The 17,393-nt window shown below is 54.3% G+C and overlaps 6 protein-coding genes across 6 annotated transcripts; 2 read left to right on the forward strand and 4 right to left on the reverse strand.

The window, feature by feature from the left end:
- Nucleotides 1-1,100: 1,100 nt before the first annotated feature.
- PG994_011550 (uncharacterized protein) lies at nucleotides 1,101-2,314 on the reverse strand (the record flags this gene model as incomplete). The annotated part of the gene is made up of 3 exons (XM_066862959.1): nucleotides 1,101-1,436; nucleotides 1,523-2,075; nucleotides 2,145-2,314. 3 exons carry the CDS (start codon nucleotides 2,312-2,314, stop codon nucleotides 1,101-1,103), a joined length of 1,059 nt encoding a protein of 352 aa, XP_066712069.1.
- A 1,269-nt stretch (nucleotides 2,315-3,583) lies between these two features.
- PG994_011551 (uncharacterized protein) lies at nucleotides 3,584-5,277 on the reverse strand (the record flags this gene model as incomplete). Its single annotated transcript, XM_066862960.1, has 4 exons — nucleotides 3,584-3,670; nucleotides 3,748-3,821; nucleotides 3,896-5,212; nucleotides 5,253-5,277. 4 exons carry the CDS (start codon nucleotides 5,275-5,277, stop codon nucleotides 3,584-3,586), a joined length of 1,503 nt encoding a protein of 500 aa, XP_066712070.1.
- A 743-nt stretch (nucleotides 5,278-6,020) lies between these two features.
- PG994_011552 (uncharacterized protein) lies at nucleotides 6,021-6,951 on the reverse strand (the record flags this gene model as incomplete). The annotated part of the gene is made up of 2 exons (XM_066862961.1): nucleotides 6,021-6,561; nucleotides 6,905-6,951. The coding sequence occupies 2 exons, from the start codon at nucleotides 6,949-6,951 to the stop codon at nucleotides 6,021-6,023; spliced, it is 588 nt and encodes a 195-aa protein (XP_066712071.1).
- Nucleotides 6,952-9,059: 2,108 nt separating this feature from the next.
- On the forward strand, nucleotides 9,060-9,845 carry PG994_011553 (uncharacterized protein; the record flags this gene model as incomplete). Its single annotated transcript, XM_066862962.1, has 1 exon — nucleotides 9,060-9,845. The coding sequence occupies one exon, from the start codon at nucleotides 9,060-9,062 to the stop codon at nucleotides 9,843-9,845; it is 786 nt and encodes a 261-aa protein (XP_066712072.1).
- Nucleotides 9,846-10,625: 780 nt separating this feature from the next.
- On the reverse strand, nucleotides 10,626-12,849 carry PG994_011554 (Vacuolar membrane amino acid uptake transporter fnx2; the record flags this gene model as incomplete). The annotated part of the gene is made up of 6 exons (XM_066862963.1): nucleotides 10,626-11,014; nucleotides 11,126-11,975; nucleotides 12,100-12,177; nucleotides 12,226-12,310; nucleotides 12,395-12,495; nucleotides 12,583-12,849. The coding sequence occupies 6 exons, from the start codon at nucleotides 12,847-12,849 to the stop codon at nucleotides 10,626-10,628; spliced, it is 1,770 nt and encodes a 589-aa protein (XP_066712073.1).
- Nucleotides 12,850-15,190: 2,341 nt separating this feature from the next.
- Nucleotides 15,191-17,378, forward strand: PG994_011555 (uncharacterized protein; the record flags this gene model as incomplete). Its single annotated transcript, XM_066862964.1, has 2 exons — nucleotides 15,191-16,201; nucleotides 16,224-17,378. 2 exons carry the CDS (start codon nucleotides 15,191-15,193, stop codon nucleotides 17,376-17,378), a joined length of 2,166 nt encoding a protein of 721 aa, XP_066712074.1.
- Nucleotides 17,379-17,393: the final 15 nt, after the last annotated feature.

Consider the following 17,393-nt stretch of genomic DNA (forward strand, 5'->3'; position numbering starts at 1 on the left):
TAGGAGTGGTTGGGATGCTGAATCGATACGTGTGTGTGTGTCGTTGCGTTGTATACGATGGGAGCCGGTTGGTCCCGCGGTTGCCGTTGGACCCCACACCTCCGCGCCCCCTCCCCTAGTCACGGGGATGTGATTCCGCGGCAGCTTTGCAAGCTTGCTGGGGCTTGGGGGCCGTAAGCTTACCTCCCGGGGGCTGCAGATTTACAGTCAGCTCGCGATTCTGCTCTCACTGGGACTGAGGAGGCCTATCTAGAACGTGCTGATTCGTCATACAGCTCGAGCTAGATGTGGCTCGTATTCTATAAACGTATAAGACGTCAATGCGATGTTTGGCCAATAGGTTGACGCATCAGGGGTGCTGGATATGTATGTATGCACGCATGTAAGTAGTGGCTACCGTGAGGTCGTGGTCAATCTCGGACTCATCTGCCCCAATATGGTAATATGGCTGCGATGACACCTCGGATTAACTTCTATAGAGAGACCGCCCATCCAATCATTGCCTGGTCTGGCAATGGGACCGGCCGTAAGATAAGACTGGGCGCATCAATGGTTTCCCATTCCGGATACAGATAGGAGACGGGGCTGTGGGAAGTATAGAGACACCCTTCACCTCAACGTTGCATCGGTGCCGATGCTGATGGTTTTCACGCCGATTGCCTAACGGTATATAACTTGGAATCATTGTTCAGAGGCCAGGCTATGTACTACTACACTTTTCCCTAAAAAACACACGATGTAATAGCGCCGACAAGCCAGGGGTTGGCACCCAGGTCAAGCGTCACTGATTCCAGCCACCGAGGCAGCACACATGCCGTGGCATTCGTCGCTCGCGGCAGCCATGACTCCCCATACTAAAATTTCATCAAGAACACATTACAGAGTTTCCTCGCTCCATCTACCATCACCAACCCGATACTTTGCGTGATCGGACGGGACAAGTACGCCGGAACAATCTGCGACATCGTATTCGCTCACTGGGACGACCCATTAGATGATATATACACAATTGAAGCTTGCGGCACGTGGGACTGTTCGCTTTTCCGCGAGTCCGTCAATGCGCCCGTCCGTCCATCCCTTACAAGCCGTTCAGAAAATTTTCACTTCTTGGAGCAAGGGATCGGGGCCTTCAGCGCCTTGGCGACCGCCGCCCCGACGGGCATGGTCACGGAGGCGTTGTGTGCCGACAGGGCGGTCGCCAGCCACGGGATGGACTGGCCATCGTTCTCGACGGCCTTGCCCGAAAGCTGGAACGTCAGTTCGCCCTGGGGCGACTCGCAGACGGGCTTCTGGCCCAGCGCGGTCAGGACTGGGACTTGGGCGATGTCGGCCCAGATGTAGAAATCGTTCGCCCCCGGGCGCATGGCCAGGTTCGGGATGTACGCTGTGCCGACGTTCGCGCCGCCGCCGAGGTAGTTGTTCCATGTGGTATTGCCCTTTTGTTGGAAGATACGACGTCAGTCTATGCATGTATACATATACCTCGCATATCATCAGATAGAGGGCATGTGTGTGTACTCACGAGCTTGAAAGTGAAGACGGTGGGGTTAGGGATATGGACCGTGCCGTTGAAGTTGTTGGTACTGGCCAGCGTGACGTTGATGTTGGACACACTCAGTCCCGCGAACCCGTTGAAGGCCTTGAGCTCCACATCCTTGCGGAAGGTGACAGGATAGTCGCGGGCGATGCCGCTCACGCGGACCTGGGTGTCGCCCTCGACGCGGACGTGGACGAAATCCTGGCTGAGCAGGGCCTCGTTGAAGGCGACGAGCGAGTCCACGTCGGCCACCGCCACCTGCTGGCTGACGTTGACCGCGACCGAGGCGGCCGACGCGATCTCGGGGAACTGGAACTTGGCGAAGGCCAGGGGTGCTGCGCCCTCCTTGTCGGGCAGCAGGGACATGGTGCCCTCGAACGCCCGGATGGTGGCATGGACGCCGTTGTCCGCAAGGACGGTCGAGTTGATGGCCATGTGGAACGAGTCCCTTTGGGCCTGCGAGATGACTATAGAGTCGATATCCAGGGTGGCATTGTTGAGCCTGGACTGAGCCATCTTTGGGACGGCAACGAGGAGTCTGGGCAAGTGATGATTTAGTGCAAGCTCTCTCCCTTCACACTTTGTCCCATTTTGCCTTCCCACTTACACGCATGGCACCACAATCACGAGTATGACTACCAGCAGCACCACCACATATATCCACCAGAACCTCCCGCAGTGGCCTTTAGTGCTCTTCGACTTTTGTCCCGCGGCGGCAGCTCCGGATACTGAGCCATTGGGAGAGTCGTGGTGAGATACCGCGGCCTTCTCCGACATTGTTATGACTTCCCCTACAACGAGTCGCCGATGCGATTGAAAGCTGGAGATGCTGGAGTTGTACAAGATGCGCGGCTTCTGGTCTCGTCCAGCTGCAGGCCAGTTGATGTGCTAGAGTATCTAGGCAATATTAAACCGTTGGCACCCACGCGGTATAGTCGGACTGGTGAAGAGACGAGAACAAACAAGAGGAATGATAGATCGAGGACGAAAGAGAGGGACTACGGCCACAGACATTAGATGGAGCGAGATGTCGCCTATTATTCTCCAAGGTAAGAGTGGCCAGGGCCGGAAAACGGCTGCGTAGGTCGGAAGTATGGCCCTGGCGCATCTCTCAAGGCGTCTTCTAATCTTCCTAATTACGGTCACATTTTAGGAGTAATTCGTCGGAGCGAGCCTGTTGTAGCAGGGCTAGCATATACCCTACGGTATGACAATGAGGACAGTGGTTGTTGCGTATTTCCCGGAGAACTAGGGTCATTCTCCAATCACGACAGAGCATAGGAGAAGATGCGGCCAGAGATCATCACTGTTCCAGGGGTTCGACGGGCCAATCTGTTGGCGCCATCGGCCAACGGTAGAGCACATGCAAATTTGGGTTTAATTGACGCTAGGTCTTGTTTCCATCAGGGACCTGCATTAGATGCAAAAGGGCAGGTGGCAGCACCTACTAAATGAAGAGGTGAGAAGGTCAGAACTATAATGGTCGTATAAACGCTGATTCCTGTTCAAAACCCCGGTGGTCCACGGGTAGGCTAACCAAGCGGACTGGAGTATAAGCAAATGCCCAGCAAATGTCACGGCATGCCATCCATGGCAAGGCAGGACAGAAATGCTTCTTTCCCCGCGTAATTAATCTTGACACGCTTTGTGGAGGTGGACCAGTCAGAATAGCAACCTTCTTCCTTCCCATGGCCCAAATATGGACAGGCATCCATCCCTCCGGCCTTCTCGAAACCACACAAGGACCAGCCCTATTTCGAGGACTGCTACTCGAAAGCAATCAAACCCCCCTAAGCATTCAAGCCCAGGTAATGAATGCCATTCGTCCCCCTGATACGGCAACGGCAACGGCAGACCAATCCAAGCTTTTTCTAGGCTTATTTCTGGGCGGCTTATGGCTGATTGGGGACAAGTACTGAAAAGCTTATGAACATGCACACCGAAATTTCCACCCCTTTATACAAGAAAGGGGACGGATATCCGTAGATAGTGGTAGATCAAGCCAATTCAACGGTCTAGTATCTTATTGCATGCGGCTGTCTATGTCTACAGCTTGGATTTCGTCCAAAGCCCCATCTTGTCCAACCCCGCGCCACCATCGTATATATCCCTCTCCACCATTCTGGTATTAATCTGTCGTAGTTCGTCGGGTTAGCCTGCGTTCAATTTCACAGAAGCTTGAGATTCGGAGCAGGCAGAGGAGTACTCACATGCTGAGGACCAAGTGCAGAGATGTCCTTAGCTCCCAAGAGCCTCATGCACGTCTCTATTTCGGCCTTGAGAACTATCATCGTCGCATAAGCGTCAGTAAACAGAACAGATAGGGACAGGGGCGGCATTTCGCTTTTCTCCACTTACTCTCGAATACGCGCTCCACGCCAGCTTGGCCGCCTGCACCTAGTCCGAAGAGAGCAGCCCTCCCGATGCCCACTGCCTTGGCCCCGAGGCATAGCGCCTTCACGATGTCGGTCCCACGCTTAATGCCCCCGTCCACCCACACTTCGATCTTGCCGAGCACTTCTGGGCAGTACTTGCGGATCTCGAGCAGCGTGTGGACGGCGGGTGGTGCCGTATCCAGTGCGCGGCCCCCGTGGTTCGAAAGAATGATGGCCTTCACCTGGGGAGCGTATTGGGCGGCCAAGTAGGCGTCTTCGTGCGTCTGGATGCCCTTCAGCACAATCGGCAGGTCCGTGTGCTTCGCCAGCCAGGGCAGTGTGACTTTCCACGTCAGGTCCGCAGCGGTGCCCCAGAATAGCTGCTGGCCGACCCCACCGCCGCCTGGTCGGCTCGGTTCGTCTCCCGCCTTGGCCGCCGCCGCTACCGGGGCGGTGTTGATGAAACTGGACTTCTCGTCTAGCTCGCGCTTCCCCGGAACGGGGGCATCCAAAGTCAAACAGATGAGCTTGAACTTGTCCGACATCTTGTTGATCCGAGCCAGCATGGCCTCGCTCTTGGCCCGATCATTCTGGACATACAGCTGCCAGCCGAACATCTGGCCGGGTTGGGCGTCGGAGACGATCTGCTCCGGGGTCATAGAGGCATTATTCGAGATGATCTGCAGCGCGCCAAACTTGCTGGCGGCCCGCGCAATTCCCTGCTCACCGTCGGAGTGGCCCAGCCTCGCCATCGCAGCGGGGGCTACGAACAACGGCAGGCCTATCTTGGTGCCGATCAGGGTGGTGGATGAGTCGCACGACGTACAGTCGACGAAAACCCTCGGCCTCAATAAAATATTGCGGTAGACCAGGCCATTGTAGGATTTGGACCATGTGTCATCGCTGGAGGAGTAGTAGTAGGCCCAGGCTCTCCTCGACATTTTCTTCGTGGCCAATTCTTCGATCTCATTGATATTCAGAAGACTCGCTAGCGGAGGGTCTACTTCATCCTTCCTCTCCTCCTTGGCTGCTGGCTTCGTCGGGTTGGGCATGGTCTGAGGATCAATCTTGCCCAGCTTGGCCTCTGGCTTCAGATTCTCCTCTAGTGTCCCAGGGGGGTGGATGGGGTCATATTCCTCCGTGGCATCTCTACCAGCCAACTGCAAAATGACCTTGGAGCCTCCTGGATGCGAGGACAGGAAGTCTGTCACATCGTACACATGACCATACAAGACAACCCAACAGCTGTCGGGCGAGGTGTGTTTCGCCACTAAAAAACGGTTAGACAGGCCATCATCATCTAACTCTTCCAACACCCGTCAACCCGTACTGAGACTTACCTTCCTCGGCCTTGAAAGTCTTCATCTTGGCTGGCAGGCTGGTGATTCTTGATGAGAATCAGAGGAGATGTCATTGGCAGATTGGTGTACGCGCTGGCGCCCTTTTGGGGAGCCGGGGTGGGACCTTCGGCTATCATTAACCCGCAACAACAAACCGGGGTATCGTAGGTTACCCCATACTTTGTTCAATGCGGGCACTTCACCGATCACTTAATATGAAGAGAGGAATGGACATCACCGCAATTGAATTACCGGGAAATTTTATGCATACGTTGCTTCATTGCTTCCCTAAAGGAATAATGCCCCGACAGTTTAACTCAGGTGGGGATCCACCAGTGCAAATCATGGATTCCTTAGCCAATGCTTTCTTAACGACGAGCAATGTTAGCTCTTGCTTATTCCGTGCTCCAACTTTGCCGCTGTCATGGCAGACAAGCGCCGGTAATATCGCCCACTAAGCCTCGAGTAAACATAGCCCAGAATCGGGTCTACTTCTTTGGACCAGTAGATGGAGTGGGTTTAGGGGTTGTCGGCTCCCGCCTGCAACTTCTGGGCGCTAGCCGAGGGCAAGATCGGAGGTGGGATGGAGGCTGTGGACTTCCCAATCCACTCGGCGTAGGACGTCTTTTTCTCTGCTTCTTCCCCAAACTTGTTGACAAGGTATCATTTTCCTCCTGGTCAGTGTCGCTCTGTTCTTCGGCTTCTTTGGGAGACTCGGAGCGTGGGGCGTAGCTAGTGAAGGACTGTGGTGCGACCGGGCCTGGTGCTCTAAAGTGTCTGCGCCCCCGGCTGAGTGCTGCTTCGGGAGTTTCCGGTGCCGGGACGGGACGGGACACCCGTCGATGCTCCTACAGAATCTCCGCGTGTAAGACTTAACCATTTGTCTTGAACGGTTTCTTCGGTAGAAAATGATGACTGCTTCTTGCCATCTTTAGTAGCCGAGGTCCCTTGAATTCGCTCGAGATCCTGGAGATAAGAGTGGGCTACTGAGAGCAGCGCCTCCAGGGACTTGGCATCTGTTCTGAGCGACTTGCTTGGAATCGCATGGTCTCCAGCGTTCGCTCTTACTAGATGCTTGTCCAACAGTTTCATATGCTTCCGGCACCGCTTCTCCCAGTGCTTCTGCTTTCTCGAACCACTACTGTCGGGAGGGAGATTTCTTTTCAGGCAATCTCTGCTGATTAGATCCTGTGTCGTTCGTCTCAGGTCTTCGTAGCCGACACTTGAGTTGCCTAGGGACGCTTCGGTTTGCTCGTTGTCGTCGCTGGACGCGTCATGCTTGGGCTGTTTCTTCGGCCGCTCCTCCGTGCTGCTTTCAGTCGATCGCTTCTGGGTCGCAGCTTCAATCTAGGAAACTGCGCGTCCTTCGGCGACCCTGGTAGGGCCTCGCTTTCGTTTCCCCATCGTGCCAAGAATGACAGTAGTGGAGGGTTTCTTCCCAGCTGAGCAAATGATGATACCGACAAACACAGGTAGACTTGAAAAGAAGTGTGACACAGAAGGTCGTGGGCCAATCTGTCCAATTTTAGCAGTTCAAGACCGAAGGGGAATTAATCCATCCATGGAGAATAGATAAGGTGAAGAAAGGAACCCGACTACACTATCACATTACTATCACTCTGATTTATTTACTTCCTTACCTACCTACTTACCTTCCTTGGGTAAATGGGTTGGGCACGTGATCTCGTAACAGCAGCATATCTTCTTTTTTACTATTAATCGATTAAAATACATCTCATATCTAAAGTAATCTGGTACTAAACATGAGATGGCATACATATCTTATTAATCCAGCTGGAGTTATTAGATCAGGGCGACTAGATGAATAGTCGGGTCGGACATTAGACATGCCGGGCACTAATCGCAGGATGCTACCTAACAAATCTCAGAAACATGTGGATGCTCCCGTCCATCCAGAATGCAGAGGTACATAGGTTACATTGCCAGCCATGTGCAGGACACACCGCCGCTGCCGCCATCACCAAAGCTATTACTAAAAAGATCGACGCCGGCGGAGTGAGCAGTTTGAGCGGGCTTGGCGCGAAGGCTCGGTAGTAGCCGGCACGCGGTCCGAATTAGAAGCTTCACTGCCAGAGATAAGCAGGAAGTGGAGAGAACAGTAATATGACGAAATAGCTCCTTCGGCCGTTTTTTATTGTTTTTTCCCACTGGCTTTGCTTCTCTTTTGTTCTCTCTGACCTGCAATGCTGAACCTCAGCAATCAATTCAAGGCATGTGAAATTCTTCGTTGGGGGATTCGGTCCGCTGACGGGGTGTGCTACCTTGATTGATTAGAGTTATTTCCAGAAGCCAAGCATCATGCAAACCTTGAAACTGTATCCTATTCGATTGGTTTCCATGGCCTTTCTTTTTTCACGCCTACAGAACGGCTAATGACGTGTGAACTCTGCGCTGCGCAACGGCTGGACCCTGCAGCTTGAATGCTCCGACAATTTCCTGGCCGCCAGCGCCAACCAGAGGGGGTCGGGTGGGCGGCGAGCTGCACACATGCAGTGTTCCCCCCACGTCTGCGCTTGACAGACATACAGACTTGTACAATATGTCACGATCTTGAGGCCAGCAACCGTTTGAATCACTAGTCATCTGTCGCGCAACTGTTTTGCCTAGACCATTAAATTTCAAGTTAATATCTACCTAAGAGGGAAACTAAGAACTGCTTAATTAAAATATCACGCGAAGAACGTGGAGCAGGATCCGGCCGAAGATTAGGAGTGCAATCGAACTGAAGCTTAACTGATCATCTAGTTTAGTATGAGGTAATATGCCATTTTTAGCTTGTGATCCAACTGTTTCAACCTCACACGAATGTGGGCAATACTGCTACTAGTACACAGTCTTTGGGCTGGTTACTCATCAAGTCTGCTACAAATCAATCGAATCCTTGTGTCTCGCCTCTCCTACTCGTACTTCCTGTTGGCTTTGGTACTGTAGGTTCGACGAGCCGAGATACAGGACAAGGTGTTCAAGATACCCGACTGCAGCTTCATCAAAGTCCGCCTCAGTATTGCAACCCCTCCATCCCACCCACACACACATGCCATGGCCCACTTGGTGACCCATCGCGAAGCTACTGTACATAGCTCCCACGTTTTGTCGATATACACTCGGCCACCACAACAGCACAATCGTCATTCTAGGTACTGATTAGCTCTTAAGCCCGTGCATCGATTGCCTCGACCAAAGCAGCGTGGCTAGGTAACTAACTGTCTTGGTACTTCGGTCGTATCGCGTGTAACGCAAGGCAACGGCCAGCCCCGGACACGGCCTACATGGTACGGTATGTGCGTGCTGTGCTGTGCTGTGCTGTGCTGACATACGCACGGTACTTGCAGATTAACACTTGATTTGATCTCGCTTCCATCAATGTCGCTGTAACCCGCCCGCCGTTATCGATAATCGGTCGTGGGTCTTGCAGTGTCGCAACGCAAGGAAGATAGCTCCAAAATATTAATACTCCGTCAGTCACCCCACCATCGTCACCACCACCGCAAGCCAATATCTCCCCAGCTCAAACGGCCGATCGAGACTCCATCACTCTCTGTCCGTTCTCCTTGCCACAGTCCTACACCCACAACCCGACTTGTTTAAAGAGGTCCCACGATACTTGCAAAAGTCAGCGCATACCTTTCTGCCCACTACCTATACATTGGTGGAGCTCCAGTCTCTTCAAATTCCTGCCAGCCCACGAACGGCCAAAAGTCAAAAAATAATCATCTACCCCATCGTCCACCCTGTCCACGTCCATCATCACTGCGCTCAGCACATACACCACCTCACACCACCACAATGCCCGGCAAACAACCCAGCCTGTTCGCCTTTCCCGGCTTGGATGAGCTGGCACCGGCTCTGCGCTCTTATGTCATATCTTGCCAGAACGCCGGCTTGACTCGCCACGGTGCTTTCAAGGTTGGTGTCTCCGGCGGCTCCCTGCCCAAAGTACTCGCCAAGGCCTTGCTAGCACCAGCGACCTCCGACGAAGACAAAGTCCAATTCGACAAATGGGAGATCTTCTTCGCCGACGAGCGCGCCGTTCCGCTGGATCACGATGACAGCAACTATTGTTTGTTGAAAAAGGAGCTGCTGGACAAGATTCCCGCCAACCTGGGCCAACCTACCGTCCACCCTATCGACACGCAACATCTCAACGACACGCAGGAGTTGGCCGACCAGTACGAGCAGTTGCTCGTCCGCTCCTTCGCAAGTCGCGACTCGGTCAAGCTGCCCATTTTCGACCTGCTGCTCCTGGGCAGCGGACCCGACGGCCACACTTGCAGCCTGTTCCCTGGCCACACTCTTCTACGCGAGACGAGCGCCTGGGTTGCGCCAATTGAGGACTCGCCTAAGCCGCCGCCAAAGCGAATCACCCTGACGCTGCCAGTCGTCACACATTCGGTCAAGGTCGCATTCGTCGCCACTGGCGGCGGCAAGAAGGACATCATGAAGGAGATCTTTGAGCAAGGCAACGGTTTACCCTGCGCATTGGTAAATGAGGCCACCGGAGAGCGTTGCAGCTGGTTCGTCGACAACCCAGCCGTAGAGGGAGTCAGCTTCCCCCGACGCGGATTCCTGTGAATCCACCGAGGCGTCCTCTAGTTTGTGTTACAGAACACTCGCCACGTCTTCGCAAAGGTCGCTTCTTGTTGTTGCATATCAACATCACGACGGTTGCATTCAGCCGTTGACGAGATCCATCTTCTTGGGGGTAGTGCAGATACTCATATCGACCTTACACGTCAATACACCTGCATCGGAGCAAAACCTCACTGTTGGAGTTGCTCTGGGCTGGCTAGCTTGAGTTTCAAATCGATACTCTTGGTAGTTGGCTTTCACCACCCCCGGTGCATGAATTCTAGACTTTCTTTTGGTTCTCTCTAGTTGAGGATCATGGCGGTGGCTTTGGTTACTTTAGACGGGAAATCAGGAGGCAGCTTACAATGGTCCGACTGATTGATTTTACTTCGCATCTACGGAGACGTTGGCATGGCCTTATGAAATTATGATAGAAATAAAATATATTCACCCCATAATATAATTCCGCGATTGCATTTGGACGTCCTGGATTTGAGATCACCCAGCATGACTACTTACACAATGCCTGATACAGTCTGCTTTCTATTTCTTGAGAATGTAAGTTCTGAAGGGAGGGGCTTTCCCATTGGTTTAAATAATGTATTATAGCTTTGACATTCTACATGTATTTCTGTTTAAAACCCCATGGTGTATAAATATGTTCCAATGGCGATAGGCTGAAGGAAAGCAGCCCTTGATGATTCTCTCCCACGAGCAACGTTTCATGACGATAATACCATACGGCGGAGCGATTTACCTTTGGACAGGAGCGACCGACGCACTTCATCGGTCCAACTTCTTCTCGCGGATGAAGGCAGTGGAGACGAGGCACAGGCACGCCAGCAGGGCGACGGGCAGGAACGCCCAGGTCGTCGCCACGGCGTAGCAGTCGCGGACGGTGGCGGCGACGGGCGGCGGCAGGGTCCAGATGTAGTCGAGGCTCTCGCGCACGCGCGCCTCGATCTCGGCGGCACGGCCCCCGTCCCGGAGCCGCGCCGCCAGCTCCGTGCACAGCACCTGCTGCAGCACCGCCGTCGACAGGCTGATGCCGATGGTTGTGCCGAGCGACCGGAACAGGTAGGAGCAGGCCACGGCGATGGCCATGTCCTCGGGGGCGCAGTTGGCGATGATGGCGATGAGCGTGGTGGTTATGGCTGCGGCGCGGGGGTTGGCTTTTAATAGGATTTCTTTTTTCTTTTTTTCCCCTTCTAGGTCCTTGGACTTGAAACAGGAGACACATGGGCGGAAACGAAGCTGTAGGAAACGGGCTGAGCACGACTTACATATACTCGCCCCCAGTGCAAGAAACGCCATTCCAACAACGACGCCGATCACCGACTTGGTGAGCGCCCCCGTGAATAGTACCAAGGGCACAATACTCAGGAGAAGAATGCTGTACCCGGCGAGCATGAGCCCGTAGTACTTCCCGGTCCTCCTCATGACGAGCCCGCCGCCGAGCGAGCCCGTCAGCCCCAGCACCGTGCTGGGGACGAACATGAGGCCGGACTGGGTGGCCGTGAGTGCCATGGCCGCCTGGTAGAACATGGCGATGAAGAAGAGGAACCCCATCTGGGCCGCGACGCCGAAGAAGTTGGCGCCGTACGCGGCCAGCAGCGGGGGGTCCAGGATCACGTGGCCGGGCGCGAAGGGGTCGGTCGCGACCCGGACCTCGACGAAGACGAAGACGGCGAACAGGACGGGCGTGAGCGTGAGCGGCACGACGGTCACGGGCCGGCCCCAGCCCTCGTTGGCGCCGTTGTCGAGGCCGTAGAGCAGCACGAACGCGGCGGCGGACAGGGCGAAGGCGCCCAGGAAGTCGATGCGCAGGAGCTTCTGCCGCCAGTGGTCGGTGCCGCCGCCGGCGGTCTCGGGCGGCGATTGCAGCACCGTGAACACGGCGATCCAGGCCAGTATCGCGATGGGGAACTGGCCTGCGAACGCCCACCGCCAGCCGATCGTGTCGGTCAGGAGCCCGCCGATGGGGCCGCCGGAGGCGATGCCCGCGCCGAAGACGATGTTGATGTAGCCTTGCCATACGCCGCGGTCACGCAACGAGACGAGATCGGTCACTAAGATCGAGACGACGGCGTTCATACCGCCGCCGCCCATACCAGCTACGCCACGCGCGATGCACTGCAATTCTCGGTCAGCTCCTTGACTCCTTCGCACATGTTTCATCATTGCGCCCCGCCCCCTTAATACTCGGTGACTTGCCCATGGTCGTATGTATGATATGATGCGCCTTATACCAACTTACTAGTTGAATGATATCTTGAGCAAGACCGCAGCCCAGGCACCCGATACCGAAGACAGAGTAAGCGAAGAGCAAGCACTCCTAAAATTCCAATGATCAGCACACTATCTATCACAAGCTGGGGCACACTGTAGGGCTGAGAATCACCTTTCGACCGAATATGTCACTCAGCCGACCATATAGGGGCTGGAACGTGGTGAGAGTCAGGAAATAACTATAGTATGGGTCAGTCTTGTCGGACTGTCTGACAATGGCTTTATCATTCAAATGCCGGGTTTCAACGGTTATATGCACTCACGAGGTTGCGATCCAGCTTGTGTTGTTTAAAGCGTTCAAGTCACTGCCCATTTTCCCATACGTCGCGATGGTCAAAGTCTGGTCCATAGCCACGAGATATATCTGCCAACATAAGTCTTAGCTTGTATACTTCTATTTGAAAAGGCTCGCTTTGGTTATATTTCGGGTGTGACCCCTTCCCCAACTCACGCCTATGGCCAGGGCCGGAAGCGGTTGAGCCAAATTCACTTTGATTTTCGGCTCATTGTCCTTGGCGCCACCGGTATTGCCATTGCCGCTGCTCAGCTCCGGGTCCGCTGTGTCACGGCTAAATGTGCCATGGCCGCTGTTGCCGTTGAATTTAGAGATATGTGGTGCTGCCGTATCGCCCTGTGCTGAAGCGGCCGAGCCCAGCAATGGTGCAGTCTCGGACGTTGTGCCGGCGACTTCTTGAGGGGCTTGTTCCTCGACGGCCATGTTTAGTTCTGTAACGCTATAGGGGCACGTCGGCGGGCGCAAGAACAGAAATTGGCTGGCTGCTGACTGGCCTCCGGGTCAATTGGTAGAATCGTCACTCGGCCTGAGAGTAGGCGAGCAACTTCGCGCCATTTCGATACATTTCAAGCCATTTCGCACAGCTCCGACTCCGGGGTAGCAAACACATTGAGAGTGCGTTTCCCGCCCAAAGCACATCATTGATAACGGACGTACGCCGCGGCCAAGCCCCCGACGGGTACCTTGCTGTTCCGATCAGTGTTATTCCCTCAAACATCGCAGTATTGCATGCAGTATTGGCAAACCCTGCCCATCCCTCCCCTGGTCCCGTCCCTACTTACACTATCCTCTTCCCGTTCCATCCGACGAAGAACACAAGAAAAAAAAAAGGGAAGAAAGAAAAGGACGCACATGCAGGGACGCTTCCTTTAGGCCAACTAATTACGGTACAACGTTCCCGCTCTGGAGGCTTGTCTACTGCGAACTCTGCACTCTGCTGTTGCATTGCGTTCGTTCACGTTCAATTCCGTACTATTGTGATTGATGAACGTCCGAGGATGACAGCCTTACATTACCATCCAAGTATACGTTTGTTCATTTACTGCTAGCTCTCCAGATGCGCAATCCCCAATGTAATTGAGACGCTCGATCTTGGTTGGAGTCAACATCATTAGTCGGGTACTGTCCTTACCTACCTACTATCACATGCATGTAAAAGATACCTACCTAGTAAATGGATGCATCGTTGCCCACATGGTGATTTCCGATCGTGCCGGCTGGTCGCATTGGTAAGCGCGCAGCGTCGCACCTCTCGCTTCTCTGCCGGTTATAGTACTAGTATGTCGAGAAGAAGACAGAGCGAGAGGGAGACAGAGCGAGAGAGACAGACAGACAGAAGGACAGCAAACAAAAAACAAAACAAAAGTATTAACCCCCTTCCATAGGTAGAACTAGAAGGCTTCGAAGAATCCTTTTTGCGGTCTTCCATATGGGTTCTTCAGGGAGAACGAAACGACGGCTTAGACACTACCGGTCCGGTAGACTCGCAACTAGATGCCTTACGTAGACCAGGTGGATCGGAAAACGGTTTGTCGCATGATATAATCCACAGCTTTGCTGGTTTCGCATCTTGACCAGTGGACTGGGCCTTCCTATCACAATGTCCAGCTTTCAGGAGTTCCAAAGGTTAGGGCCTAGGATCGGGGCTGTACAAACTGACATCCAGTACGGATACGGAATACTACGTACATACAGTACATATTGACAGAAATAGGCGGGGGCAGGGTCTTCTTGGACGCGCACCCCGAAGCCTGTCGAGTCGAGCCGTGACAAGCACAAGGCAGAAGCATCGGGCCCTTGGCAGCCACTTGCAGCGTGGGCCACCGGTAGGTCTGATGATCCCCAGGATCATCGCTCCCAGCTCGTCAGAAGTGACGATGCATTGTCACACTGCCCCCCCTGCAAACGTGCTACGCTAGCCAACAGGCTAGGGAGGAGGAGAAAATTCCCTTCCGTGGCTGGCGCCGCATTCACTCAATACATACCGATGACCGTTATTGTTATTGTCTAATTCCGGCAGCCTGGAAAGACTCAGATCTTCCCGTTGATGGACAATATATGTCCATATATAAGATGAGACCGTGTTATGTATATTACCTGATGACGAAAACAACAACAACAACAACAACAACAACAATAATATAACAACATTCTGCATGACTCGGACTTAGGCACAGTTCTCTGCACACATGAATACCTATCTACCGCAGTGCTGGGAAAAGACTGACCGACGCGACGACCCCTGCCAGGGTCAATTTAAACTTCGCCGTCGGTCGCGTCTCTCGATATATTCTAGGATGTTTCAGATCGTCTAGGGGGAGGAGCTTTGACTGGCCCGGAATTGCTATTGGTGACGGAGCCCAACAACTACATACATATTCGCATATCTCCGCAGGGCTCAGGATCCTTGACCTGCCGAGCCTGCGTGAGCAAGATTCTCCACCTCGCCTCCCGCTTAGGGACGAGTCGATGCCATCCAGTCGTCGGTACCTGCATTAGCCCGGGCTCACTCCAAAGCAAAACCTGGAAAGCAGGGCAGAAGGGGAGCAGAGGCAGCAGGGTTCTGGCCGCCGCGGATGTATGAGAACATGAACATCCAACACCGGGCTACTTTATTTATTCTTTACAGCGGGACTGTGCTTACCCATCTTCTTTACATACCTGCGGAGAAGACATTGCAGGATCAGCATGAACGTCTAAGGGCTGGACTACGCAACCAACTTCGCCTCCTTCATGCCCGTCTACTTCAGACGAACGCTCTATAATGGATACGACCTCGCTTCAAACTCCTAGGACGGGGCGCTCTCGCTTCTCCAAAGCCCTGCCAGCCCCTCCACCCGGTTTGGAAGCCGGTTTAAATATATCAAACACCTCGTCACCACCAGGCCCCTTCAAAATACCTCGCAAGCTGCCGTCGCTACCTCAACTACCATCAACAACAGCAGCTTTCCCTCCTCGGAAGAGCAGTATAGGTGCCCGGCTCAACCTGAAAAAGGACGCCCCTCTGTTGCCGGCGCTTCCGCCTTTACAAAAGGAGCTCCCGACTACCCACAAGAAAATGAATGCCATTCCTAGGAAGGCTGTTGGCCAGCAACCGCCAGCAGCAGCAGCAGCGCCAGAACTTGCGCCGAAGGGGAAGGACGCATCTACCCCAAGGAAGCTAAAACGCATATCGTCCATTTCGAGTATACTATCGGCATACTCCAGCGCATCCAACGTATCACAGGACTCTGCGCACAGGTCGTCCCAGGGCAGCGTTGCAACGAAGGACAGTGAGCCGTCTCTTTCACCAGAACGTGATGCTGCGGTCGACCCTCGAGCTAAGCTCTTTGAGACGCTGGGCGACTATACGGGGAACCCGCATGAAGATGAGCTCCCTAATACCAACAATCAAATGGAAAATGGACCGCAAGAATCACTGCTGCCTGTTCCCGCCAAGGATACAAGGGGAGGTGGTAGCCCTACGCTGGGGCTACCGGCTAATCCCCGCGGTGGGCTGCCAGCGACCCCTCGCTCCGCTAAAGCTACTGGTGGGGAAACTACATCGTCAACCACACCGGCGCCTGCCAATCTGCGGAATACTTCTCCGTTGACAGCACCCGCCACTCCTCGAGATACCCCTCCGTTAACAAAACCTGACGATTTGGGAACTACTTCATCAACGCCATATTCGCCCATCAATTCGCGGAATATCCCCTCCATCGACGAAACCCTACGACTTGAACGCTACATCGTCGTCCCCGTCTGCATCCGTCAACGGGAACGCACAGCCATTGTGGCAGCGCCGAGCATCAAAGTCAGATGCTAGCATAAAGGTTCCGGAACTCACACTGACTGTTAGTCACGGTTCAACCGGCCCAACCTCATTAACTTCACAAACGCTCACCGGACCGCCCGTGCCTCCTAAGAGTGAATCTTCTAACACGCGGCCATCGCGTTTACCCCCGACATCATCATCAGGTCTGCCTGGACGTAATATCCGTCCAGCCCCACCACCCCCGACCAAAGCAACTGCATTCAATAAACCTGGCGAGGACGAAGCGATGAGGAAACTCGCAGCTTCAGTGAAGGCCGTTGCTAGGCTGGGCTCTGGCGACAAGGGCAGACTTGACAAAGAGAGCGAAGAGACCAAGGTACCCGCACCTGGCCCAAGCCCGAGTAGCACAGCTGCAAATGATAGCAACTTGCAGAAAGGGGGTCTTGCAGAGAAGAGGAGCCAAGATTTTGTGTCACCTCTGTCATCGCCTGAGCTTCGTCCTTCCTCTCAACGTGGCCAGCAAGGAGCCTCCCAGGCCACCGGACGTCCGAGCACTGCGCAAAACTCTGATAGCCGAGACCAACCGAACCAATTGCCCCGCGATGGAGACTCCATGCCACGTCGACAACGTGGCATGCCTCATTCCAATGAGCAACAGCCAATGCCTTCACCTATGGGCTCTATTGTCAGCCATCAACAATCGCATGAGCAACTTGAGCAGCAGTCCAAGGCGCCGACGAAGGAAGAGCTCTCACCCGCTTCTAGCGGCCAGACTGCTCGTCGCCTTCTTGCCCCTAATGGAGCACCGGCGCCTCGAACACGTCCTTCTCTCAGCATGGTGGGCGAGGAGGTCTCGTTCACCAAGCCGACGCCACTCACGGATGGACAGCAGTCGGAGTTGACACGCGCCATCATGCTGTTCCGCCGCCATGATAAACCCATCGCGGACGAGTACCCCGTCCTCAACGCGGCGCCCCTGCGGCCCAGCCACCTGAAGTGCCTTAACGATCACCAAGGCTTCATCCGTACCAAGAATGCGGCCCATTCCATCGCGTGCGCCACCTGCCACGTCGAGGATCGGGAGCCGCGGTTTGTCTGCACCACCTGCTCCGTGCGGGTGTGCTCGCGCTGCCGGGATCTACTGGAGAAGCACAAGGACACGCACATGGTGCTGGGCCTGCTCCAAAAGAGCTAGGAGGCCGGGGGAGGC

The sequence above is a fragment of the Apiospora phragmitis genome (genome assembly GCF_038363925.1).
Source record: "Apiospora phragmitis strain CBS 135458 chromosome Unknown utg000010l:1.0-9815664.0:1.0-9183399.0, whole genome shotgun sequence".
NCBI classification, from domain to species: Eukaryota; Fungi; Ascomycota; class Sordariomycetes; order Amphisphaeriales; family Apiosporaceae; genus Apiospora; species Apiospora phragmitis.